Source organism: Camelus bactrianus, chromosome 16 (assembly GCF_048773025.1).
Source record: "Camelus bactrianus isolate YW-2024 breed Bactrian camel chromosome 16, ASM4877302v1, whole genome shotgun sequence".
NCBI lineage: Eukaryota > Metazoa > Chordata > Mammalia > Artiodactyla > Camelidae > Camelus > Camelus bactrianus.
In genome coordinates, this window is record NC_133554.1 from 29,526,998 (window position 1) to 29,546,322 (window position 19,325).

General features: G+C 45.4%; 2 protein-coding genes across 2 annotated transcripts; both read left to right on the plus strand.

The window, feature by feature from the left end:
* The first annotated feature begins 290 nt into the window (after nucleotides 1-290).
* Nucleotides 291-11,843, plus strand: NME1 (NME/NM23 nucleoside diphosphate kinase 1). The gene is made up of 5 exons (XM_010949613.3): nucleotides 291-448; nucleotides 6,978-7,107; nucleotides 9,616-9,717; nucleotides 10,946-11,058; nucleotides 11,538-11,843. The coding sequence occupies exons 2-5, from the start codon at nucleotides 6,982-6,984 to the stop codon at nucleotides 11,653-11,655; spliced, it is 459 nt and encodes a 152-aa protein (XP_010947915.1). The 5' UTR covers nucleotides 291-448; nucleotides 6,978-6,981; the 3' UTR covers nucleotides 11,656-11,843.
* A 2,668-nt stretch (nucleotides 11,844-14,511) lies between these two features.
* LOC105064624 (nucleoside diphosphate kinase B) lies at nucleotides 14,512-18,655 on the plus strand. The gene is made up of 5 exons (XM_074342858.1): nucleotides 14,512-14,672; nucleotides 15,029-15,158; nucleotides 16,081-16,182; nucleotides 17,388-17,500; nucleotides 18,399-18,655. The coding sequence occupies exons 2-5, from the start codon at nucleotides 15,033-15,035 to the stop codon at nucleotides 18,514-18,516; spliced, it is 459 nt and encodes a 152-aa protein (XP_074198959.1). The 5' UTR covers nucleotides 14,512-14,672; nucleotides 15,029-15,032; the 3' UTR covers nucleotides 18,517-18,655.
* The last annotated feature ends 670 nt before the right edge of the window (nucleotides 18,656-19,325 follow it).

Below are 19,325 nucleotides of genomic sequence, written 5' to 3' on the forward strand. Positions count from 1 at the left end.
AATAATCTGCTTGACAGGATGGAAAGAATGAGTAAATGTAAAATGAGGGCGACTGTCTACTTCTGGGTCAGGAGCTCCTTCAGATTTCCTGCAAAGTGTGAGCGCCACCTCTCGGAAGCCAGTTCGCTCTTCAAATACGGAAGCGAGTCACAGAATCTTAAGGCGGGGGTGGGGGTGGGGCGCTGGAGTTGGGAGAGATGGCGGGAGCTCGTCGGAAGAGCCGGAAAAAGCACTACCGGAAGTTAAAACTTGGGAAATTTGCTCCCTGGAATGACACCCGACTGCCAAGAGGAAGCGCAGGCGAGTGGTGCTTTCTGAAATGGGCCCTCCCGCCGCGGATCTGGGCAGAAACGTTCCGGGCCCGCGGGTGTCTGGAACCACGAGGAGCGAGGGCGCGTTTTCGGTGTCGGCAGCAGCAAACGGAGTTGAAGCCCAAGTAGCCCTAGGGGTGAGAAGAGTTCGGGGTCCTGAAAGGAAAGGGAGAGGAAGGGGGCCGCTGAGGGGAAGGTGAAGAGGTCGGGTGTGTTCCGCTCTGAGATGTGGCAAGGGGGATCGGGTGGGAGGAAAGGGCAGGGGAGCGCCTGTCAGGTGCAAACCTGCAGGTGCAGGCCCCACGGCACGTGGACTCGCCTTTGTCCCTGCCTACCTTTACCATCAGGCCGCGATCATAGGGGCTTATTTGTTTCTGAGTGCAGTCCTGGGCTTGGAATTGGCACTCAGTAAGTGCTTGCTGAATGAATGAATGTGTGTTTCGGGTGGGTGCGGAGGACACTTACAGGGACTGCAGCTCTTTGGCCGCATTTTCTCCTGGGGAATCCACGCTTATCTCGAGCGTCCATTCGGAGTTCTCCGCCAGTTCTTGGACTTTGTCCCTTTTTTTTTTGGAGGTGCAAGGTGATTATCATTTAAGACATTTTCTTTGCTCTTACGCTGTGGCTAGGTACCAAGGACAGAAACAGAAGTAAACCATCCTCTGTACATGGGGATGCCGCTTGCCAGTGGAGAGGCAGATCAACAGAGAATTCAAATATATTGTTAAGGTGCTGTAATAAAAGGTTAACTAAAAGTACAGGAAGATAGAGACAGGAGGTGGTGCTGCTATCCACATTAGGGATTGTCTTTCAAGGTGAGCGCACTCCTTTCTCATCTTGTGGAAGCAGAGCAGGTCCTGAGCCTGGTCTTCTCTGTAAAAGGAAACCTCTGGAACAGATGCTCTGTAGGCATCCCTCCAGCATGATGTTGCATATCAGATATTCCTAATGGTAATGGTTCTCCCACAGTACACCATTTACTGGTTAGTCAGAATATTCATTATATATTAGGATGTAGCATAAGTTGCATAGGGTTGGGAAATCCAGATTTGGGCCCTCATTCTGATGTTTAGATCTAGTTCCTCATTAGTAAAAGAAGGGGATTGTAATAAAATAATGTCTAAAACTCCTTCCATTTCTGATACCATGATTGTGGCAGTAGGTCAAACTGTATTTTATACTTTCTTGTACCAGTTGTCACTTTCACATTATCACCGTAGTTTCCTTCATCTGGAGAACTGAGACAGATATTGTCTTATTTTTACATCCCCTGCCTTAGCTCTGCCACAGTGTTGGGCCCAGGGCAGAAGCTTATGTTAGTTCTCAAACTGGCTCCTGTACATAGAAGGCAAGGGGAGACTGAAGAAAGACAGACTACTCCGGGTTGGTAGGTGGCAGGTGTAATAAGCAGGGGAAGTTGAAGTTTATCTCGGGTGGCTGCAAGACAAATGGATCTCCACTGGAATTTTAAAAGTTTATATATATAGAGTCCCATAATTCGAATCGTCGATAGTTACTAAAGTAAGTAAGGCAGTAATAATGTCCAAGGCTGTTCTGTTTTGGAGGACAGCTTATTTCATTAAAGATATTTCAGTGGTTGGTAAAGACAGACTTTGCTGGTTGTTATTTAAGGATTGCTGGGTGAATTTATTAAGAGCTTCTATGTATGCTATAATATCCTTCAGACCAATGGAGGGACAAAGATGGGGGGGGCTAAATGATTGTACCAGTGGAAAACAGAATGTGCTCATCTGGCCTTGAGGAGAGGGAGGTTGGTGACTTTAGGAACTTGACTTGGTTTTATGTACCATACATGTTGACCGGAGGAGGCAGCACTGTCAGGGGTGAGGAGATGGACTGGGGACGGGAGAACAAAGCCAGACCAAGACTCCCACCTTCCTTCTTTCAAAGGTGCTTGTTCCATTCCAGGTATAGCACATTTCAACAGGTCTGCTTCCAGCAGGACAACTGGATCCCAGTGAAGATTAAGTAATTCCACCTTACTCGGGGTGTGAACTAATTCCCGGTGGGTCATCCCATTGCAGATTTCAGTAGATGACTCCTTTCCCAGGCATGGTGGGGCTTGGTGTTCTCAGCAACACAGCATGTTGATCCACAAAGTCCAGGAAATGGCTGTTTCCCAAGACTTCCTTATATTTATGGCATTGGATGTCTGGGCAGGGGTCTCCAGTCGGACATACAGGGCAACAGGCCCTACTGGTTGATAATGCAAATGTATCAGAGTCTCAGACAGTACTTTAGTCCACCTGGCCAAGGTGGTTTTTACCTGTTAGTAATTTAATTTGCTGGTTTAATATTCTATTTTTCCTTTCTGCCAGTCCTCCTGCTTGTGGGTTATAGGGGAGATGGAACTTTCATTCAGTGTCATATTCTTTTGCCCAGTTTTGCACATCATGACCTTTGAAATGTAACACCCATCACTGTCTATTCACCAAAAGTATCCGTATGTGGTCTCGGCTTCTCTGCTTCCCTGATGATGGCAGCCTGGTTTGAGAGGCGACAGGGGAAAGCTTGGATTAGGCCTGGGTGCTCCTCTGCTGCAAATAGATGTGCCCCATGGGTGCTCCTCTGCTGCAAATAGATGTGCCACTTAGTCAGTGTTGGGGCTTGAACCACAGCAGAGGTGGGTCAGTGGAATATATTCCCACCCCTCCAAAGGAAGGGACATTCTTACCATGATGTGCTGTTCCTTTGTGAGAGGATCTTCCCGGAGGAGTGCTGTGTACTCTGCTAGGAGCTGTTGCTCTGTAGGGGTGTACTGGTTTTCTGCCCTCTTCCAGAGCTGGGAGCAGAATCCTGTGGATACTCTCTCCTGTTGTCTCTGCCACTGTGCCCAACCCATACCTTCTAGAGTCACACATGCATATAACCCAAATGGTAGCCCTGCTTGGGAGATGCCCATAGCTTTGATCTGCTTCACTAATATTTTTGTCTTCTCAAAGGTGGTTTGCTGCTCTGTCCGCTAGTCCCGCACATGCCGTCTCTTTACCAGGCCATATAAGGGATGGAGGCACTGTGCCAGGTGGAATAACAGTCCTCCAAAAACGACAAAAGCTTGCACCTCTTTCACATTCTTAGGGTTGATAGGTTCATACCTCATCAATCACAGCTTCTGGGACCATGTGCATCTTACCCCATCAAATGACTCCCCAAAACTTTACTGTGGTGCCTGGGCCTTGACTTAATTACCTGTGGATTCACCGCCTATTCTCTCCCTCACAGATGTTCCAGCAAAGCCTGCAGAGTGTCCTGCAGCAGGGGCAAGTCTTCACGTGTCAACACTGTATCATCCACGTAATGGGCCTGTTTTACTGATGTGGAGAAGGTTAATAGGGACAGGTCTCAGGCTCCCAACTCATGACCTGTGGTGGGCTGTTCAGGCAGCCTTGGGGAAGCTTGAAAGGTCCATTACTGCCCCTGCCACATGAAGGCAAACTGATCTTAATCATCATAAACCTATGCTTGTCGGAGTTTTTCCATGAATCTCCTTGAAGATGAGGTACTTTTACAGGAACAGTTTTGCAAAAACATCAGAGTAAAACAATGACTGTAGATGACAAAAGACTTTACAATGGCCATGGTTAAAGAGCTGATGAGAGCTCACTATAATACAATTGACAAGGAAATTTGATTATTCTGTTATATGCATTTTAAAATTATAACTGAGGTGGGAGAGCACATGCTTAGCATGCGAGGTCCTGGTTTCAATCCCCAGTACCTCCTCTAAAAAATTAATAAATAAGTAAGTCTAATTACCCCCCCGGAAAATAAATAAAAATTTTAAAAACAAAAAAATAAAATTATAACTGATAACACTGCATCAGGTTTTTAGGGATTTCATACAAATATACCCTAAAGAAAATTTAACATCACTTCTTTTTTCTTTTTTTAATTGAAGTATATTTGGTTTATAATGTTGTGTTAATTTCTAGTGTATACAATAGTGACTCAGTTGTGCATATATATATATATATTTTCATATTCTTTTTCATTATAGGCTATTATAAGATACTGAATATAGTTCCCTTTGAACATCACTTTTTTTTTTAATTGAAGTATAGTTAGTTTACAGTGTTGGGCCAATTTCTGGTGTATGAACATCACTCCTTATTTGACAGTGTTTCCCATATAATTTAACATATCAAGTAGGCCTAAATAGTTTAACATCTTTTTTTTATAAAGATAGAGAATACGTCTTTTGAGATGTTACAGGGGCCCTCTGGAAAATCCCAAAGTTAGTTCAAATTCAACAAAACTTCATTTAGAATTTAATTTTAGGAAGCTTACTGAAAATAACAAAAATTTTTAAAACACTTGATTAAATAGGATCTTAGATCACTGTGAAATAGTACTTAGGAATCTATTTAATCTAAGGAATAAAGACTTCAAAGGCAAATACAGAGAATTACATAGTTGTAAAAACAAAACAAAACAAAACAAAACTTAGCTCTTTTAATAGAGAAGACTCAGTTTTCCTAAGTAGTCCAAGATGTGATAAAGACAATGAAACACAAGAAATTATTTTGATAAAACACAGAATCTTTCTTTCCTAGGCAGGTTACTCAGAGGGTAGGGTATAGTATGTAGAGTGGTAGAGTGTGTTCTCAGCATGCACAAGGTCCTGGATTCAATCCCCAGTACCTTCATGAAATAAATAAATAAACCTAATTACCCCCTAGAAAAACCCCAAAATGAATAAAGAAATAGTAGGCAGGCTATTCAAAAGATAAAGAAAAACCTTTCATAGCCCCATAAGAAACAGACTAATAGTCCAAGAAAACTTTGTGCTTTGAGCAGATGAAAGAAACTTGTTTCAGTTTTACATAAGTACACTATTGATATCAAAGCTTATTTTTCTTTAGGCCAACTAGGTAGAGCTCTTTAACAAATTAATTTTGGCAGTACCCTCTGGAGATAGAAAAACATCACCTGTACATAACATATATCTGTAGACATACAAGAACATACAGATAGACACAAACAGAGAATCCATAGCTTTCATTCCAAAACTTTAGCAATGAATCAGGTATCCACTAACATGGCTAAAGCCTTTTACTTATATTTGTGGAGAAGACTTAAATTTGTATTTGCCCCTGATGAATAATAGGGAAGCCGTGAGATTTTGTGCAAGGCAGCTCCTATAGCAGTCTGTGTTTTCATCCTCCACCCCTTTTTCTTCACTGGGCAGTGCTTTAGTTATTTCCTGGGGTGTTTACAGTTCAAAGACATAAGATTTACAACTTCCAGAGGCAGAGAATGCAAGTTTTCTTCTAGGATTTTTGGGCTATATTTCTCTAATATCAAGTCTAGGGTAATTACTTGTTTAAAGTTTTGTGTTAGGAGTTGGACAGCCTGGGGCACCCCATCCATTTCTTTGTCAATCACCACAACATCATCCCATTTGCGCTCCTCACTTTCCCAAGGATTCTTTCTCTTAGCGACTTAATCAGGCTTTGTCACAGTGCTTGGATGTTAATCTGCAACCGCTTATGCTCTCCTAGCTTTGCAAAACAGCATGCTAAGTAAGGTCTTCAACTTGTCACCTGGCTCTCTTGTCTGCCAGCCCCGAGCAGTGAACAGCTGCACGTTCTTCTCTAACTTCAGCTCTTCTTCCAGCTGTCTCACTTGAGCATCAGCCTCTAGTTGTGCATCCGCTGCCCACAGTGAAGGCCAGCCCACTGCAGCAGCCAGTCGTTTCCCTTCTTTGCTGCTCTGCGTAGTTTCTCAAACAAATGCCTTAAAGCAGCCACGGTTCTCAGGGTATTTCTGTTCTCACATGGTGGCCCTCCCCACTTGGAGGTTGATGGCCAACTTGGGATTTCTTCCATGGATGCCTCTTTCCCAAGGTCCATCTCTTCAGTCTCCTGACTGCGTAGACAATTGTTAGTCCATAAACTGGCCCCTGTACACGGAGGGCAAAGTGAGACCAAAGAAAGAGGCGGACTGTTCCAGATTGGAAGGTGGCAGTTTTAATAAGCAAGGGCACATATATATGAGGCTTGTCTCGGTGGCTGCAGGACAGGTAGATCTGGGAGGAGGATAACAGCTCAGTGGTTGAGCACTGCTTGGCACGCACGAGGTACAAGGTTCAATCCCTGTACCTCCATTAAAAAAGCAAAAGAGAAAAAAAAAGAAGAAAGAGAAGAAAAAGAAAGATAAGTAGATCTCTGTACCCACCCATCAGAATCTTAATGTTTACATAGAGGCCTTAACTGGGTTCAGTTACGTATTCAGTCCAGGTGGTCTCAACAGCATCTGACTCTCTTAAGGCTGCATCCTTGGAACAGCTCCCACTGTGGGGACAGTGTACAGAGTGTACATTCCACCAACAGGAGCCTTAGATTGCCTGTATCCAGCTCGAGGGTGAACTGGCAGTCGTGTCCTCTTGGTTGCCTCCTTCAACAGCTTAATAGAAACTTATTGAATCAAATGGGATAGAAATGATAGCGCCTGCTTTTGGGCCCTTCCCCTCTCTGGGATATTAGTTCATAGATGAGGGGACTGAGGAGGAATTAGATTTTTACTAGAGTCTTGGAGTTGACATGACAGATTTAAACCAGCTTTATGGGGTAATCTGCTTGAGAAGGATAATGATGTGGGCAGGATATTCAGTGTTGTTTCATCCCTCCACCTGTCTATCCACAGGACCATGGCCAACAGTGAGCGCACCTTCATTGCCATCAAGCCAGATGGAGTCCAGCGCGGGCTGGTGGGAGAGATCATCAAACGTTTTGAGCAGAAGGGATTCCGCCTCATTGCTATGAAACTCATGCAGGTAAGTGGACTTAATTCTTGCTATTTTTGTTATTTCATAGTACAGGGGAACATTGCATGTCAGCTTCTCCATTTCTCCCTCTCTTCCTTTTTAGACCTCCATTTAGGGTGAGCACAAATATCTTGAAATCTGGAAACTCCTTGGTGGCCTAGCATCTCCACTGAGTCTTGGAACAAACCAAGTTATCTGGGACTTTCGGAAATCTTCTCCCTTTTCTATTAGCAATGTAAAGGTCCACGTGTTGCTGCAGCACGGTGACTTCTGACTCAAAGTCCTGAGCACATTTGAGCTCCTGGTCTTGAGTTTCCTGAGTGGATCATTTTAGAGAACTACCCCCTCCCCACTCAACCCCCATTTGAGGCAGGTTGTTTTTCAGCAGGGAAATCTTTCCATCATTATTTACCACGCACTTAGTGTCTAGCATATATTACGCACCACAGGGAAAGTAGGGGAAAATTGTGGTTTTGCCCTTGGGGAGGCCCACCTGAGACAGCAGAGAGCAGACATGCTTGCAGACACATACAAAGCACTATTTCAAAAAATGCAAAGGGTTGACTGGCCAAGAACCCTTCTTCAAACAGACCTGGGGAAGAAGAATTCAAATTCTCAAAGCAAATAAACTAGGGGATCATCTTTTTTCCTATTAAGAGCCAGCTTTGGACTTCCCTACTACAATTTAAATTTAGTTCGGGAGGGGAGGGTAGAGCTTAGTGGTAGAGTGTCTGCTTAGCATGTGCAAGTTCCTGGGTTCAATACCCAGTACCCCTGTTAAAATAAATAAATAAATACTTAGTAACCTGCCCCCCACACAAAAGAATTACATTAAATTTAGTTCGATTTGCAATTTAGGTCCTATGTAATGTTTTAGAAAAACTTTTAATATAAAAGGGTGTAGACTGTTTGTGCTGAGGGGAGAGCATGACGGAATGATCCTAGCTGGACAAGCAGTGCTTTCCAGAGAGTTTGCATATTAAATTAGGTTTTGAAGGTAAAGTGAATCAAAGTATTGCTGATCAGTTATTTATCATGTTCTGGGCATATGTGTTTTCTAATCCAGCCCTCATGACAACCCAGAGAGGTACTTATTCCTATTCCCTTGGTTGGCGATGAGGAAGCTAGGACTTGGAGAGGTTAAGTAAGTGATTACCAAGTCACTGAGGCAACTGGGGTTTTAACCGGGTCTCTCTGACCCCTCAGTGTGTACATTTTGTCCTTTACACTGAGTTTCCCATCAAGGACTTGGACGTGGTGAAGCATGGGGCAGGGGATTGTTGCCGTGAACCTGCAGGGTTATTTAGGTCTGATGTGGAGGGAGGCAAGGGAAAACTTGAGCACTCCTGCTGCCAAAAAAAAAGAAAAAGCCTGTGATCTCTTTTGCAGAGGAAAGATAACCAGAACCAATGAATAGAATTAAAAGTGTTCTGGTAAGGGCAGGTCGTCAGTGTGTATTAGGAGACTGCCACTACAAGTCCTGTGGATTGAGAGGACGGGGCAGGGTGAACTCTAACACGGAGTGATCACACGGCTGTGTAAGTTTGCTTTGGCTAGTGACGATCAACCAGGGGCCGAATGATGGGATGTGGTACCAGAGGACTGGGAAAACTAAGGGACCTCGTTGGACCCTTGGCAAGCGTGTATTTGGTGGCAAAGAGAGAACACAGCTGAGTCAGGCTGGCAGTGCTAAGCAGGGGGTTTTCTCTCTAGCTAACTTGATTTGTTCCCACATACCAGGCTTGCAATGTGAAAGATTCTAATACATTCTTAGTAACATTACTTATTGCTAGATGTCATACACTTTTGGGTGGTTTGTAAATACCTGTGGGAATTGCATGGCTCCCCACAATGGGCCTTTATCCTCTGAATAAATGTGAAGTATTCCTGAGAAATGGCCTGGTTCAATTTGCTTCTCATTCAATGCTTAGACCACCTCCCTCTAATATTTTAGTTGAGGCTTCTTGGGAATGAAAATTCATTGTATTGTTAGTTTTCTTGTCTAAAATGCGGTGGCTGGATTCAATTCTAATGTTCTGTAATTTTATTCTGATCAGTCAAGGCCAGTAGGGGGAAAATTGGTACAAAGCTGAAGCACTTTTAGTCCCTGTCACTTCTTCCCTCTGGTAAAGTCAAGAGTGAACTGGGGGTTGGGGAGAGAGGGTATAGCTCAGTAGTAGAGCACATGCTTAGCATGCACAAGGTCCTGCGTTCAATCCCCAGGTACCTCCATTAAAAATAAATAAATAAGTCTAATTACCCCCCAATAAAGAAACAAACAAACAAATAAATAAATAAATAGAAACTGCCACTTGAAAATTTTTTTTTAAAAAGGCAAAACAAAATATACAAAAAATTTTTTTAATAAAAAAAAATAAAGAGTGAATTGGGTTATAACAGAACTAGTGAGCTGAGAGCTCATGTTTTATACAGCAGGATGGGTGAGTGGGAAATAACTAGATTCCTGGGTTTGAGGAAGTGTTTGGATCAGTTCTCATCCTCTGTCCTGTGGAATAGGCTTCTGAAGACCTTCTCAAGGAGCACTATATCGACCTGAAGGACCGCCCGTTCTTTGCTGGCCTGGTGAAATACATGCACTCAGGGCCAGTGGTTGCCATGGTGAGTGTACATGTGTGGGATGTTGATGTGAATGACTCAGTTGGGAGGGAAGAGGGGATGTTGTGATTCCTGCTTCTGATGCCAGGTCCTCATTGATGCAGAGGATACAGAGGCTGGGGCACTGGATGGTTAGGATATGAGTCAGATTTCTAGCTCAACAAAGATAAAATACATTTGCTTGCTGAACTGAAGACTCATCTGGGAGAGATCAGGAGAGATCTACCTGACTGTAAGCTCTTGGAGGGCAGGGAGATGGTTTCATGTTTATTGCAGTAATTCTTCTCTGAGTACGTATTGGTTGTCATCTTTGTGTCGGGCTCTTTTCCAGACACTGGGGATATAGTCATGAGTGAGACAACATAGGTAACTGTTTTCATAGCTTTTCTTGTCTACACATCCTGAAAGAGAGGATGGACAGATGATAAAGAAACCGAAAAATACATGATTAATGATGTGCACAGAAATGAAATAGGATGATGTGATAACAAGTAACTACTTTTGATTGGGTGGTCAAGGAACATGATTTTCACCCTAAGATCTGAATGAGAAGGAGCCAGCCATGCACAGATTCACAGTGAAGAGCATTCTCAACCAAGAAAGTAGCATGTGCAAAAGGGCCTGGAGTGGGGGACTTTTTGAAGTACAGAAAGAAATTTGGAATAGCTGAAGCCTGGTGGGTGGAAGAGAAAGTTGGATGAGATGAGTTCAGAGGCACAGGCAGAGGCCAGAACATGTAGCGCTGTGCTGGCCCTGTACTTCATGAGGGCTGGGAGGCTATGGGAGGTTTTTACACTTGGTGTTTTAAAAAGGCTACTCTGGCTACTGTGTCAAGAATGGATTATAAGGAGGGGAGGGTATAGCTCAGTGATAGAGTGCATGCCTAGCATGCATGAGGTCCTGGGTACAATCCCCAGTAGCTCCATTAAATAAGAAAAAAATAAATAAATAAGCCAACAAACCTAATTACCCGCCCCCAGCAAAATTAGAAAATAATAATAACAATACAAATAAATTTTAAAAAAAGAATGGATTATAGAAAGGCAGGAATGGGGGCAGGGAGACCAGGATTCCAGTGCTAGAACATGTAGATGCTCCATAAATATTTGTTCAATGAACGAATGTCATTTTAAGGAAGATTTTTCTTTTTCTCTTTCTTTGAATGAATAGTTTTCAGGTTTCTGTTGAGACTGGTTTTTTTCCTTGACCATATCTTCTTTTGTCCTTGGAGGTCTGGGAGGGGCTAAATGTTGTGAAGACAGGCCGAGTGATGCTCGGGGAGACCAACCCTGCAGACTCCAAGCCTGGGACCATCCGTGGGGACTTTTGCATCCAAGTTGGCAGGTAGGAGTTGGTGCATTTTACCCTTTTCTAAAAATCCAAGTTAGGTGCCACAAGAATACGGGTTTCTGAAGCTAGGGATAGACATGTTGCCATATACAGATCAATCTGTAATCAGAGTTCCTGTTTTCCTCCTTAAATTGGTGTTTGGCTTTGCAGGCTCTCTCTGCCTCTGGCTGTTAACATCACTATGGCTGCACATCTGCTGAGAGGGTAGAACTGGGTACAACTCCCTTTGCTGACCAGAGTCCTTCCTGAAGGCTCTCACTGCTTGTGTCAGTATTGCTAGGAGGGCTGGATGTGGGGGGCACTCTTCATCCTTACATTAATGGCAGTCATGGGTGACATGGAATAGTGTACATGGAGCTCTGGCTTTTTCTGCTCCAGCAGCTGTAGGCTTTCTGGCAATGGGAATGAGGGGAGCCTCTGGGCAGTTTGGTCCTTCTGCTCTTGGTAATGTGGCCATCTCTTTCCCCATTCAGGAACATTATCCATGGCAGCGATTCCGTGGAGAGTGCTGAGAAGGAGATTGGCTTGTGGTTTCACCCTGAGGAACTGGCAGATTACAAGAGCTGTGCTCAGAACTGGATCTACGAGTGACATGAAGGCAGACCAACCACAGTGCTTCTCCCACATTGTTTCCCCTCCCTCCCATGGGCAGGGGACCAGGCTATAGCAAATCTAGTTATTTCTGAGAACTTCCCTTTTCATCTGGAGGGATACTCGGAGCTGTGAGGCTCCCTGTACAGTGTTACGTGCTACCATCGGATTAAAATGTTTCATCTCAAGGAAGGAGTCATTGAGTAGGTTACCTTGTATTGTAGTATTGCTTTGTATTCTTTTTTTCTTTTTCAAGTACTCTGGCTTACCTGAGCTAACAGAGAGTGTAAGTACTATGTAAAGTACTTATATTGCCCCAAGAGATCACACACACACATTCTTTGCCTGTCCCTCTCTTACCCTCTGCATTCCATCCACTCTTGGCCCTGAGCCAGTCAACAGCCATCTGTCCAGGATCTGCTAGGTTGCCAGACTTTACTATGCACTGAGGATTCACTGAAAATAAAAGATACCCTCCCTGCCCTTGAGATGCTCTCAGGGATTCAGGATAAGGGAATGTGAGAAGTTGTAACTACTCTGAAACAGAAAAGCTGTGGGGTTAGTGGGCTTGGATTTCTGGGTTGACCTCAAAAGAAGCAAGAAATATCTTATAAGTAGATTTGATTTGTTAGACTATTGATTTGGTTGCTTTAACAGAGACAAGATGGAAATTTACTTATCATTTATTTAAAAGTTCAAACTGGAGATCTAGTGTGGAACACTGACTATAGGTAACAATACTGTACTGTTTACTTGAAATTTGCTAAGATTTTAAAAGTGTTCTCACCACAAACAAAAAAAGGGAAAAGAAAGAAAATGGTAACTATGGGAAATGATTGTTATGTTAATGAGCTTTTAGCTTGATTATATTAGCTCGTACCTAGATACAGCCACAAGACTAAGTTTTGGGCAAAGAGATGTAAAAAAGTGAAGGTGGTGGAGGAGGGGTAAATTAGGAGTTTGGGATTAATATATACACACTACTATATATAAAACAGATAAACAGCAAAGACTTACTATATAGCACAGGAAACTATATTCAATCTTATAATAACCTATAATGGAAAAGAATCTGAAAAAGAAGGTACGTAGATGACTTTGCTGTACACCTGAAACTAATACAACATTGTAAATTAACTACTTCAATAAAAGAAAAAAAAGGTAAAAAAAAAAGTCAAGGTGGTAAATTCAGGGTTTTACCCTTAAATGGAAGCGATATTCCTACTTCCCAACTTGTCAGAAGGCAGATATAGCACTGGTAACTTGGTTTGGTTGGAGGGAACTGAGTCCCTGGACCACCTCAAAGATCTGAGCCTCACCACCACCACCAGCCCCAACATACCTGCTTGGATTTTTTTTTTTTTTTAGATATAATTGACAAAATTGTTAAGATATTTAAAGTGTACATAATGATGATATAAGTGTACATTGTGAAAGGATTTCACCCATCGGGGCCAGTTTTTTGGGGGGCAGCTGAGGACTGGATGCATTTCTGTTTCAGGCAAAGCATGGCCTCTTTTGCAGGGTGAGAGAGTACCAGGACTTTGGGGGAATTAGTATGTGTAAAGTGAGGCAGGAGGGTTAAACCTTCCCCAAGGAAGGACAGTCTTCAGAGGAAGGAAAGGAGAGGTGCAGGGCTGAGGGCTGCTACTGGCTGTACCACAAAGAGCTATTAGTGACCAGACCAAGGGGCAAACAGCTCTATGGAGAAATATCCAGTGAAATTCCCTCTCTTTCCCACAGTTGACATTTGATAACACTGAAAAGGAAGCCCAAATAAAAGCACTGTAGATTGAGGCCCAAGGGAACACTGGGTGTCCCTGGCTCCAGAATGAAGACTGCCAATGTACTGTGGTTTAATGCTTTGAACTAGAAGTTTGGAAAGCCAACAAAGTGTAATCGAGGCCAGGACTTTCATGTCATCTAACAGTTACAGGTTATTGGTGCAGTGCCAGATCCCCTAGGGTGATGACACAGGATTCCCCTGGTCAGCTCACTGCCCTGAGGAGAGAAAGACGGGCTCAGTCCATCTCAGGTTACAAGCACCGGACTCAGTACGCTTACTGACAGGAGGGTTTGCTGACTACCCCAGGGATGCTGGGCACCACCGAAGGGTGGTTAGTGGTTTGCCAGGCAGAGAGAAGATAGGGATTGTCTGCAATCCTGTTTGAGGGGCCTGATTTCTGAGACAATCTAGAATCTTGTCAAGGGTGTGTCTCAGGCTGAACCCGATAACCTGACCGCACACAGTGCTGGGGGCAGAGGTCTCATTTCAGGGTGGGAACAGGGCAGCTAAATTGGGCTGGCAAGGTGGGTGGGGAGACAGGCAGGAGGGCGCAGGGCATGCTGTGGAAAGCATGGTGTATTTTGCTAAACTAGCGTTGAATGCCATCCTCCGGACAAGGGGGAGTCATCAAAGCAAGAATGCGAGTCTGTGTGGAGGTTGTTGAGAGAGGCTCTCTGCCGGGAGAGGTGAGGTTGAGGCGCGTTGGGAGGCTGGCAGTTCGGTTGAGGGAGGTGGAGGCCTTGAAGCGGGGCTCAAGCAGTGGGGAGGGAGAGGAGAAACCCGAATTTCACAGGTAGGATAAGGACTTGTGGTGCTTGAGGGGGAGGAGAGATAAGCCTAGCTCTGGGTGTTCGGTGGAGGGGCGAAGCAGACGGTATTGACCAGGGTCCCGACTCGAGACCAGGCGAGGCCCCAGTGTGCGAGCGCGCGCGTGTGATAGGAGGCACTGAAGAGGGGAGTCGGACTGGACCCGCGCAGTTTTACTCAAGGAACATCCCCGTGGAGAAAAAACCACTTCCTGCCCCTAGCCTTCACTGGCTTCTCCCGCAAAGCCGGGGCGTGGACACAGTCTTCCGGCTGCGTCCGGCCTCGCGGGTTGGGCGGCTGGCCCTCCGGGGTGTGGCCGCCGCGGGCCCCTCCTCCGCGGTCTCCTGGTCGTGGGGGTCGCTCCGGTCTCTGCTCAGGTCTCGGCTCCCGGTCGCACTGCCGCCCGCTGCTCTCCTGCTTTCTGGTAAGGCGGCCGCCCTGTCCCCTTCCTGCCCTCGGGGCCTCTCCCTGCTCGCGCCGTGTCGGGCGGGTCCCGGCCACAGGCAGGGTGCCACAACCCCCAGGCCCTGAGCTCCCCCGGTGCCCCTGCCACGCACATCACCCCCCCGACCCCCCACCGCGGGCGCCCGGGGACAGCGGAGGGACGGCGGCGTCCGGGAGGCCACGTGTCCTTGGGGCCGCGGTGGCGGCGGCGGCGCTGGAACGCGCGGGGGGGTGGGGAGGCGGACGCCACGTGGCCTCTGGGCGAGGGTCGGGGCCCCGGCGTGGTCTGTGAGCCCGCGCCCGCGGGGCCCTGACCCGCGTGTCGCGCGGCCGCAGGACCATGGCCCACACCGAGCGCACCTTCATCGCTGTCAAGCCGGACGGCGTGCAGCGCAGCCTGGTGGGCGAGATCATCAAGCGCTTCGAGCAGAAGGGATTCCGCCTCGTCGCCCTGAAGCTGCTTCAGGTGACACGCCCCGCTCCCCTCCCCCCGAAGAGCCCGGTCGCGGGTGGTTTCCTTCCCGGCAGCGGCGGTCCCGCGTCTCTCTTCCAAGTCGGAGTCCCCCTTAGCTTTTTTCCCCCCGCGAGAACCCCTTAGCCCTGAGCCCCCTCCCCAGGGCGCCTCGGGCCGCTGACAGACGTCCTTGGAAGGTTAAGCGGCGGTAACGTGACCCGGGCTGCGGGGCCGCTTCCTTGCCTACGCTGCGTGGGGGCCGCGGGCCGCAGGGGGGCAGCAGGGAGTGAGGAAGGCCGCGCCCCGGGCCCACGCGGGGCCACGCAGCCACGGGATGCAGGCTGGAGTCCTTTTGTGTTTTAACTTAATGGTTGAGGAATTTGGTGGAGCGTCCCTTCCTCTGGCCTTTCTCTGCAGACGCCGCTTGGCGTAGGGCAGTAACTTTATTTTCCTCATTAAATTTGGGGCACCGATCTGGACCTTTAAGGGTATCTAAGAACTGAAATTTAAGTCAAGCTCATCAGTGAAGAGGAGGTTGTTCTCATTTAACGTATGAAATATTTACAGCGGCATTGTGAATGGGCCAGAGCATTTGATGTGACTTCTGTCTGGCATGTTTCCTTTGATTGCTGCCAACGCTTAACTTCCTAAAATTCTAAATCCTCAAGCCACCTGCTCTTAGGGATGTAACACCCATAACGTCATTGACGTGAGGGTGCCTTCATGATCAGAACGCTCCTTCTGCTAAAATAGCATCAGTTTCATGGTTTGGATGGGATTTTTTAAAAATTCACACCTTATGAATGTGGGCTAAATACATAACTGGACTTTTAGAGAACCTTCCATGTTAACGGGGGTTCTGAGGTTGGGTAGAACCCATTGTTTTTGTTTGAAACTTTCGTTTACTTCCTGATTGGTACCTTTTCAATGCCAGGCCTCTGAGGAACTCCTGAAGGAGCACTACATAGACCTGAAAGACCGCCCATTCTACCCCGGGCTGGTGAAGTACATGGGCTCGGGGCCAGTCGTGGCCATGGTAAGTGCTTGTGGTGGACGAGGGGGAACCAAGGAAAATAAGGGCTAGTAGGTAACTTGGTTTGCTCAGTGCCTGCATGGCCCTTTTTTATCTTTTTATTTATTTAGTGAAAACAACACAACAGAAAAATTCTGGAGGTCAGAAGTCAAAAATCTTCCAGGGCTAAAATGAAGGTTTTAGCAGGGCTGCATTCCTTACAAATGTTCTTGGAGAAAATCTGTTTCTTGCCTTTTCCAGTTTCTGGAGGCCTCCTGCATTCTTTGATTCATAGCCTTATTCTTCCATCTTCAAAACCAGCAGTATCAAATGAAATACTTTTCATGCTGATGTCTTTCTGCCCTGTCTTCCCTCTTCCACTTTTAAGGCTCTTGTGATTTTGTTGGGTGCATCTGGAGTCAGAAGACCTGGCTCTGACACGACTATTTCCATCTCAAACAAGTGACTTGACTCTGTTTTCCCATCTCCTCCCACGCCCCAGGCTTCTGAGTCCCCTCCCCACCTTGCTCTCCTGCCTGTCCCTTTTTAGGTGTCTTCCCCAGATACTCCAAATTCCTTGCTTTACAAGTGGAGCCTGCTGGAGTTAGTTTACAGAGCAACTAGGAGCTTGGGAAGAAAAAGGAAGCAAGAAGCAGAACTTACAAAAAGTTCTCTGTAATCCTGTGCTAGAAATGAGGGTCTTCTTCCTGTGGCATTAATGTCCAATTGCAAATGAAAAGAGATAGAGGGTACAATAGGGAGGCAGTGAAATTGTTGAGAAAGATGACCTACTTCCTGTTCCCTGAGGATGACCTTGTCTTTCTGCTCTTCCTTGGAATACACTTTCCTCTTTCATGTCAGTCTTTGCCATGTTTTGCTCTAGCAGTCTTCTGGGATGCCCTTTTCCCTGATCCTGTTTCACTCTGGTCACTTTTCTTTACCCTTTCATCACTGTTTCTTAGAGTTTGTAGCTGCATAAGGATTCTTTAGTCTTGTTAATCTTCATCTCAGCTAGACTGGGAAGTCCCCAAGTTGTGCAGACTTTTTCTCTATCCTAACAATACCCTCAGGATGGAGTATTTTATATCAGCCCTTACTACTACTGGAGTTAGCTGATAATCATGTCACTGATTGATCTGATTGATGTGTGCTGTTAGGTAAGGGTGAGTGAGTGTTTCTAATGGTCCTGAATGGCAGAAATGATGCAATTCCTTCTTCCTGTTGTCAAGGTCTGGGAGGGGCTCAATGTAGTGAAGACCGGGCGAGTAATGCTTGGGGAAACCAATCCAGCAGATTCTAAGCCAGGTACCATTCGTGGGGACTTCTGCATTCAAGTTGGCAGGTAAGTCTCAAGGGACACTGACTTTCCCTTAGAGTCACTAAAATTGGGTTTAAAACAAACATTTTTGGCATATCCGAATTTTAGCAAAATTTAGACTTTTAAGTTAGGTGGTAGTTACCACTGGATGAAAGCTTTCTTAAATCATTAATTCCCTAGGCTACTTAAAATTTTAACCAAGACATTACAGAAGGTAGCTGCATGTGGTAGGTCCTGTGTGATAGAGCAGAAAATATGGGGGGCGGGCAAGGAAGGGGTTGAGCCTTAGCTCTGCCCTTTGTGGCATTATGTCCATGGGTATGTCACTTTTAGCCTTTTTGGTTCCCTCAGTCATACAAAATCTGTGTAAAGCTTTAGAGTTGTGAGATTAGAGTGGAATGTTGTAAGCATGAATGTCTTGTTTGGGCTTTGCAAATTGGTGTTATAAGAAAATGCAGCCGTGGGGAGGGTATAACAAGCTTAGCATGCACAAGGTCCTGGGTTCAATCCCAAGTACCTCCATTAAAAGATAAGTGAATAAATAAATCTGATTCCCCACCCCCACAAAACCCCCAAAAACATAAAAAAAAAGAAAGAAAGAAAGAAAGAAAAAGCAGCAGAAATGGCCCTTGTTAATGAATATGTCACATCTAGTCTGGGATTTGGCCTGGCTATTGCTATATTTTTCAAAATTTGAGAAGGAATGTTTTTGTGGCACAGCAATCTTGGGTACAAGCATTGTTTTGAAAACTTGGAAGCAAGTTGAACCAAGGGATGCTTTTGGATCAAGTACTTTTATAGTTGCTTTTAAGAAGAAATAGTTTGGGGTGGTCTGCTTCAAGGGGCAATCAGTCAGCGGAAAAGATCTTCAGTGGCTGCCCTGTTTTATCTATTAAACAGATGTTTGCATTCTTCTTCATAGGAACATCATTCACGGCAGTGACTCAGTAAAAAGTGCTGAGAAAGAAATCAGCCTGTGGTTTAAGCCTGAAGAGTTAGTTGAGTACAAGTCTTCTGCTTTTGACTGGATCTATGAATAAGAGGTGGACAGAGCATCAGTCCCCTTTGGCATCGCTTGATGTGTCCCTGGACACAGCTCTTCATTCCACTGACTTGGAAGCAACAGGATGGAGCTTTCTTTCCTAAAGCATATTTACCAATAAAGCCTTTGGAAACTGGGTGCAGCCTCCCATGATTACTTGTTACTAAGCTGGAAGAAGTGACTTGGTTTCTTGGCTGCTGTAGCATTATCCAGAACTAATTAATCCTGCTTGTTAGGGAAAGATGATCTGATCTTCTCAGCACCTGGTATACTTCCAGACTCTAGGAGAGAAAGAGGTGGGCTGAAGAGGACAAGTATGGGACTGGTTGTGTATCTAAGGTAACTAATAAGGAAATAATGAACATAGTTAAGTATCCCAACCATTTAGTTGATGTAGAAATGCACGTTTGTGTACAAAGAATTTGCTGAAGCTTGCTAAAGTGAAACAAACTAGTCAAGTTGTCTAGATTTACATTTTCATTGACTGCAAACTGGGCAAGTTATGCATGAGAAAGTGGAAGCCCAAAGACATCTGTAAGGTGAAGCTAGTACCATGGGATTAAATGAAAGAACGTGTATAACGTAGTTAACCTAGTGCCTGGCCCATACCTGGTACACAGATCCTCCCTGCAACCCTACCTCCTTCCTTAACTTCCCTGGGAGGAGATACTTACCATGCCTGTTTCCTAGGCTAGAAGCAGTGAGTGGTTATGAAATCCACATTGTCTGCTTTTAAGGTTAATTTTGCTGGATTGGCACAGTTGTAAAATGATGTCAATAACACCTATCAATATAAATGATCATCAC

Excerpts from the sequence above, each read along its gene's own strand:
- NME1 (XM_010949613.3), top strand. The coding sequence starts at position 6,982 with ATGGCCAACAGTGAGCGCACCTTCATTGCCATCAAGCCAGATGGAGTC. Across the intron at positions 9,718-10,945 it reads CAGGGCCAGTGGTTGCCATG|GTCTGGGAGGGGCTAAATGT; the intron begins GTGAGTGTACAT and ends TTGTCCTTGGAG. Across the intron at positions 11,059-11,537 it reads TTTTGCATCCAAGTTGGCAG|GAACATTATCCATGGCAGCG; the intron begins GTAGGAGTTGGT and ends TTCCCCATTCAG.
- LOC105064624 (XM_074342858.1), top strand. The coding sequence starts at position 15,033 with ATGGCCCACACCGAGCGCACCTTCATCGCTGTCAAGCCGGACGGCGTG. Across the intron at positions 15,159-16,080 it reads TCGCCCTGAAGCTGCTTCAG|GCCTCTGAGGAACTCCTGAA; the intron begins GTGACACGCCCC and ends TTTCAATGCCAG. Across the intron at positions 16,183-17,387 it reads CGGGGCCAGTCGTGGCCATG|GTCTGGGAGGGGCTCAATGT; the intron begins GTAAGTGCTTGT and ends CCTGTTGTCAAG.